General features: G+C 33.0%; 1 protein-coding gene across 3 annotated transcripts; it reads right to left on the bottom strand.

The window, feature by feature from the left end:
* Positions 1 to 653: 653 nt before the first annotated feature.
* Positions 654 to 3,748, bottom strand: ZnT49B (Zinc transporter 49B). 3 transcript variants are annotated; one of them, XM_069050835.1, is made up of 11 exons: positions 3,351 to 3,734; positions 2,871 to 3,302; positions 2,521 to 2,805; positions 2,346 to 2,469; positions 2,158 to 2,296; positions 1,944 to 2,099; positions 1,781 to 1,892; positions 1,516 to 1,726; positions 1,271 to 1,463; positions 1,105 to 1,218; positions 654 to 1,040 (listed from the first exon to the last, which is right to left on the bottom strand). In XM_069050835.1, exons 1-11 carry the CDS (start codon positions 3,442 to 3,444, stop codon positions 996 to 998), a joined length of 1,905 nt encoding a protein of 634 aa, XP_068906936.1. In that variant the 5' UTR covers positions 3,445 to 3,734; the 3' UTR covers positions 654 to 995. The 3 variants fall into 3 exon arrangements, with proteins under 3 accessions (XP_068906936.1, XP_068906937.1, XP_068906938.1); XM_069050836.1 differs by having other exon boundaries at positions 3,183 to 3,302; positions 3,351 to 3,733; XM_069050837.1 differs by lacking the exons at positions 654 to 1,040; positions 1,105 to 1,218 and having other exon boundaries at positions 1,306 to 1,463; positions 1,520 to 1,726; positions 3,351 to 3,748.
* Positions 3,749 to 6,628: the final 2,880 nt, after the last annotated feature.

Here is a 6,628-nt window from a genome sequence, read left to right as displayed (position 1 = left end):
GACAAGTCAATTCATTTGAAATAGGCAACCAAACTTACATTACAGATTTATGAATCCTACATTCAGTAAAATAAAAAACTTACGGTATACACATAATACCTAATTATTTTAGTTGAAAGCTTAACCAATTTTATAAACAATAATTTCAATTTTTGGTTTTGTTAGGTTTTAAATATTATTTCAATTAATTCATTTAAAGTTAGTAAATTTAGCATACACATTGCACTTGAGAAAAGTACCAAGTACGAGTACAAAATCTCGAAACAATTAATAAAGGAGCTGTGGTAAAAGGCAAGGATAGTTGAGAAAAAACACATTTTTACAATAATCATTTGGTACTAAAATAACATTTTATAAGCAGTGCGTCCTAAGAAAGCGAACATTAAAGAGGAAATTATATTAAATATAAGTGATACACTGTTTGGAACTTTTTCTTCAGGACAGTAATACTATATTTGGATATTTTCTACTGAATGGACCAGTAAACAGTGGTTTAAAATCTTCAAATTTAGTCTTCGACTTCTTTTACCGACGTCATAATTACACAATACAAAGATGTGGAAAAATTTGATAAAACATTATAACTACTTGAGAGAAAATTTATCGGGTCCATTTAATCGACAATTTCGTAATATGTATAAGTAAAAAATTAATTTTTATCATTATTTGTCCTTATTTAGCCTTACCTACAACAACGGACTATCATCAACTATATTTTCTGTTTGAGCCTTCAATGAACTTTAAATCTTATACGGGTCAGACGAAGTTGAAGTAAAATTTGCATTTATTACAGACAGAAATAACTTTACAAAATCTTTTAACAAAATCTTTTAAAAGAAAAACATAAACCACTATACCTTAGCAAATAAAATAAATTATTTTAAAAAATAATGGTTATTTGGTATTTCCAAAATTATAGCAATAAATACTGTTTGTCTTGCAGTTTGTAAGACGAGAACGAGAGATGTATTAATATATCAATGATTTTATTGCGTCTAAAGGATCTCCAGATCGCAGTGTCTAATTTCTGGATGTTTTTTCTGAAACAAGAATCAATCAATAACATCCACAAATACAACTAAATGGGTATTTGAATAACATTACCCGTAATTTCATCTCGATCCGATCGATTTCCCCTCCCATCATGTCAACAATATTTTCCCCGTGCTTCAACATGAATTCCTCGAACTGATCAATATTCTGAAGACGTTTCGCTTCCTGTTAAGACAAAATGAAAAAAAATTGAATTCAAAAAACCAACAGTAAGTACCTCCAAAAGTTCGTTTAAATCTTGCTTGTCCAAGTATGACCTCGTCAACTCTCGACCATCGAAGTCCAACTCGGCTTTATATCTCACCAAGTAATTTCCCATGTCGATACCTTTAACGTCATGAATAGCTCGCACCATAACGTCACTTTCCAACTCGGAATTGATCCTGTCTAAATTTTCTTCTGGTATCGACCTGAATGATACATTTTACCAAAACGAAATCACATTTGTATTGTCATTATTACCGACCAACAAGCGCGGCCGTATTTGTATAAATAATGAAGGACGCTACTGATCCTAAAATACCGCCGACAAGAAGAGATCCGACAGCGTCCGGCATGGCACTACCAGTTGCAGTGGCTAGCGCCATGCAAGAGCCCGCTACTATAACACCAACTACAGCTGCAAAGTCTTCAAGTAAAACTACGTTCACGCTGGGATCTTGGGAACGCAAAACTGTGAAAAGCATTTTAACATTTTGAAAATTTTAAATTGTACCGCAGTACTCACTGTAATCGCGAACTGGAACGTTGACACTACGAGCACCTCTACAGATGGAATTGTAGGCAACCAACCAAGTGGCGCCTTCAGAAACTAGCGAACCTCCGAGAACAAAATACGCCTAAAACTCAAATTTTAAAATCCTCACCTAAAGTTCAAAAAGCAGCGTTACCCAGAAGAAGTCGTCCAAGGGTTCAGGATGTAACAGACCCGATATGCCGTGATAAATTGAAAGACCTGTCCCGACACAAAATATTCCTACTCCTGAGATAAGAGATGCGACATATTTCATGTTACTATAACCATACGGATGGTAAGAATCGGCAACCTATTAAAATAAGCAAATTCAGTTTAAAATTTGATTTTAAAAAAGTATTTCTTTTTACTTGAACAGATTTGTGAATCCCATATGCCAAAATCAACTGATTCACTGTGTCAGCCAATGAATGTATACATTCAGAAAACATACTGTGCGAGCCAGTGTATAACCACGCAAACAACTTAAATAGACAATTAATTCCATTGCTGGAACGAGAAAAATTGAGAAGTGATAAAAGTCTGCATTAAAAATTACATAGCAACCGCTGTCAATACCACTTTCCCTGATCTTCCCATAATACCACCATCTGTTTCTTCATTGGTTGATTTACCTATCTCCCTTCTATAGTCGCGCAGTCGTCGCTTCATTGTAAAAATATCTGCACAACAGAAGAATTACTGGAAAATCTTTCATAAAATTTCAAACATACTTTGCTGATATTTCTTTTTTTCTATATCCTTTTTGATGAGAGCCTTTTGAAGATTCTCTTTGGACCCCCAGATGGTCATAGCTTTGGCTTCTACATCTTTCCGCCAGTAAACTGTGATTGGGGGTTCATTTTCATACGGGGATCGTCTTTTCGTTTTAGGTAGGGATTCTAAGTCTGACGGTTTCAGCAAAAAGTCAGACATAGCTCTGACTGGCGTAATAAAATTACGTTCTAGTGACTGTGCTGTGTAGTCAACGCGTTTTCGTTTTTTTACTGGTGGTTTGGCTAAAACATAAATAGAAAAAATTAGAAAATGTTCATTTTTAGAAGTATCTAACTAAGTGTGGCACCTGGTTCATCTTTTTGTTCAGTACCAATACCAATGATTTTCTCTGTTAACTTTTTTATGGGTTTTGATGATAGAATCGGTTTTTCATCTACTTTAACTACATTTTCTACTTGTTTTGTCTGTTCTAAACTGTGCTCTGTAACATTTTCTAGATCAACTTTGTCTTTCGGTTTAAGTTTAGAATCAGATTCCACTGTTGGAGCTATTATTTTAAGTACTGGTGTTGAAGCCGCTACTTCTGTAGTTGGTTTATCTGTTTTTTTACTATTTACTACCTTGTTAGTCTCAGGTTCTCCATTACTTGTTAGTTTACCTGTTTCCTTCTTAAACAAGCTTTCTGTCCATTTAAAAGTTCTTGTACCAACTCTCGTTTGAGTTATTGGAATTAGTTGAGTATTTCGGTGTAATAAATAAAAATTCCTGATCGCTACATCTAAAATTTAGTGCATTAATTTGTTTTCTTACTAGTATGCAAATTTACTTATTGTAACCGAACAGTTCTTCTCGCAGCTCGGTATTGCTGCTTTCTGGCAAACATGTTTAACTAATAAATAACAACGGGGAAACATTGTCATTAGTTTTTAGAAATAGGGGTAAAAATAAGGGCTAGTGTATATTTAAAAATGGAATGTTTGACAAACGCACATAACCATCAACTGAAATCGGACTGACAGGTGTTCTTAAGTCATCTCTGACGAATTGCTTACGATTAATCGCGATTTTACTTAAGTTACTAATCACCACCAAGCACTTTGACACTATTAATAAATGTATTTTGGTTTTCAAGCGGTTTTTTGATTTACTTTTCAACACAACTCCTTATAAAAATTAAGGCGACAGATGGCGCCTTGTCAGTGTTTTGTTTTTGCTTGAGGTTTGACACAGTATAACCAGTAGCGACAGAAAGCTTGATTTGCGAACGTGACCCTTATTGACTTTTACTACCCAAACCGTCACTTCTCAAACAGCGTGGGATATGAATAGGCAACTCCTTATACAGTGTGATCAACAATGACTGAGTCTGTTGGCAATGAAACAATTGAAAATACTGTTGATTTTTGTCTAGTAATTGGCACTGACCACGCACTGACCGGATTTTTTAACTTGAGATGACATTAAAAACATTCTTGGGTATGCAGGTTATGTTTATACTATTACAAAAATGAACCTTCGTTGGTAAATTTTAAATTTGCCAAATTTCATTGTTACCAACAGACTCAGTCATTCTTGATCACCCCGTACATACAAAATCAGGCATATTTCAGAAAACAGAAAGTTTTAGTGGAATTTACATTTATTAATCAGAGAATTCATAGTGATTCAGGGCTACCACTACAAATTTCAAACGAATTCAAACCAAATTCAAAGACTTTACTACCCAAACGGTCATTTAGTCGTGTTCATAACGACCCAATGTTTCTCTTATGGACCGGTCCAGACACTCCAGACCTGTCATTTCGTGTCGCTACTAGTTATACTATGGTTTGACGTTGACGTTTAATACTGCCCGACATCTTTGGGTGTTAATAGAAATTAATGAATAAAGAAGAGTAAAGAAAATTGTGTAATTTCATAAAAAATATAATACACTGACCGGTACAAAAAAGGACTCATTATGATTTCTTTAACAAATGATCTTGAAATTATATTTGTGCTTATTTTTCTTTATTTTAGTTAAATTGGGATATATTCAATGATCGGGAATGCTACGGTCACCATGGCAACCGAATTGTTTTGTTTAAATAAATTATTAGAAAATTTGCGCTACTTCCATGTATCTTGCTTCCATGTTGGGTTTTTGTCGGTTTATTTACGTGTTAAAAGATTTAAGTTGACAATACGAGATACTAATTCAAAATGCTGTTCAAATTTTGGCAATTTTTCATAACATAAATTTTTTTCTAAAAAATTACTTTTTTCACCGTAAAAACAGTGAAAAAAAAAATTAAAACATCCAAGGAAACTTTTTGACAACTATTTTTGATCTATCAAAAAATTACAAACATACTTTGCGACTTGATAATGATGCATAAATGTCGCGTTTTTTTGACGGTTGTAGAAAAAAATTCTTTTGTCAATAAATAATTCTAAGCAATTTAGAAAGAGTTAACCACGAACGTAGATTTCGCGCACTAGTGTTTCAAAATCATCCAAAAAGCATTGGCCTTTTTGAGCATTCTGAAAATAATTTGACTTCATAATAATAAAATCTGTTTTACAAAACGTCATTTCTCCAATTTGGATGTTGAAAATGTCGGAAGAATGAAAATAAATCGCTATTAATTCAATTGACACTTGGGCAAGCGCCACATATTCACTAAATTGGAAACAATTGGAAATAATTTAAAAATCCTAATGTTCGTTTCAAAAAATATTGTAGATACAAACCTCGATGCGCGAAGACGTATTCGGCACATTCGCGCAAATGAAGCACTCGCTCCTTCGTCGCTGTGTCTCAAATAATGCGCTCATGTGCGAAAAATGTCTTCTCGCACTCGGTTCGTAAGTAACTATTTTGCATGTCGTAATGAAAGTGGCACTTTTTTACACGCAAAATCGTAGTGAAAGTAGCACTTTTTTTACACGAAAAATCGTCTTGAAAGCAGTACTTTTTTGCATCATTTTATTCCATCTCCTTGGAGATAATTGTCAAAGCATACCTATTTTTTTTGTAATTTTTCATAAATCCTGTTACACAAAATTTCTCAACTTACATCGATATGCAAAAAAATAGTGTGTACAACACGTTATGAAAGTCTCTTTTTTTCACTTATTTGCTTGATTAACTCGGGCTACGCCCTCGTTAATCAATCTGCAAATTCGTGAACAAAAGTATGACTTTCATAACTATACTCTAAATAATGTAAGAAGTCCCATGTCAAACGTTACAGTGGCGCTGATGCAGTGTAATTTCATTAAAAATAAAAAAATTGAGCTAATAAAAGTTTCGATTTCCAATAGAAATGAAAGTGGATTCCAAATAAAGTAGTTTTGAATGTTCTTATTTTAAATCTTTTAATTAGTTCATATTTTTGCCGTGGGACTTCTTACATTATTTAGAGTATAATATGTAGTTGTAAGTACAAATAATTAATTTCATTAATATCATCGGAAACCGACTTATCGCGGAATCAGGCGATTCAAAATCAAAGAAATTCCTTTTCTAGAGAATTTCCCTTGCCATTCAACGTGGAAACGCTGCAAGCATTCGGGGCACTTTTCCAGATTCCGCAATATTATCGGAAATTTTTGTATTATAGAACAAAAATGTTTATGTAATTATGTTATTAATATAGATATTATACAATTAATTTCAAACTTGTTTTAATAATTATAAATATCCAGTACAGACTAGCAGACATAACATATTTTAAACATTTGACTCTTGTAAAAGTAACTAGTTATTAATAGGCTTAAATCTGTTTTATTGTTGACTGTTTATTAATAGAAAATCAACAATTGAAACTTTATTTGTAAACAGAACGTATATTTCTTATACACAGATGATTATGTGGAATTTAACCGAATTGCACTGTTAAAGTAATGTAATTGTAAGCTTAAATGTTAAGTGCTTATTCACAATGGACATAAGCTTGACATAAGGCATAAGAAATTCATGATACATGCAATGGATATACTATTAATTTTTACGTAACTTAGGGCCGGTTGCACCAACGTGAGTAAAATTTAACTACAGATTAAAATATACTAAAACATTGTTATATCAATAGGTAACTGAAGTAACGAAGCATTTTAACC

This window comes from Tenebrio molitor, chromosome 6, assembly GCF_963966145.1.
Source record: "Tenebrio molitor chromosome 6, icTenMoli1.1, whole genome shotgun sequence".
NCBI classification, from domain to species: Eukaryota; Metazoa; Arthropoda; class Insecta; order Coleoptera; family Tenebrionidae; genus Tenebrio; species Tenebrio molitor.
This window is presented reverse-complemented; position numbering and strand designations above follow the sequence as displayed.

Coding starts and splice junctions, on each gene's coding strand:
- ZnT49B (XM_069050835.1), bottom strand. CDS start 3,444: ATGACAATGTTTCCCCGTTGTTATTTATTAGTTAAACATGTTTGCCAG. Junction 2,297..2,345: donor GTATTGACAGCGGTTGCTAT/GTAATTTTTAAT, acceptor TTCTCGTTCCAG/CAATGGAATTAATTGTCTAT. Junction 2,100..2,157: donor GGATTCACAAATCTGTTCAA/GTAAAAAGAAAT, acceptor TTATTTTAATAG/GTTGCCGATTCTTACCATCC.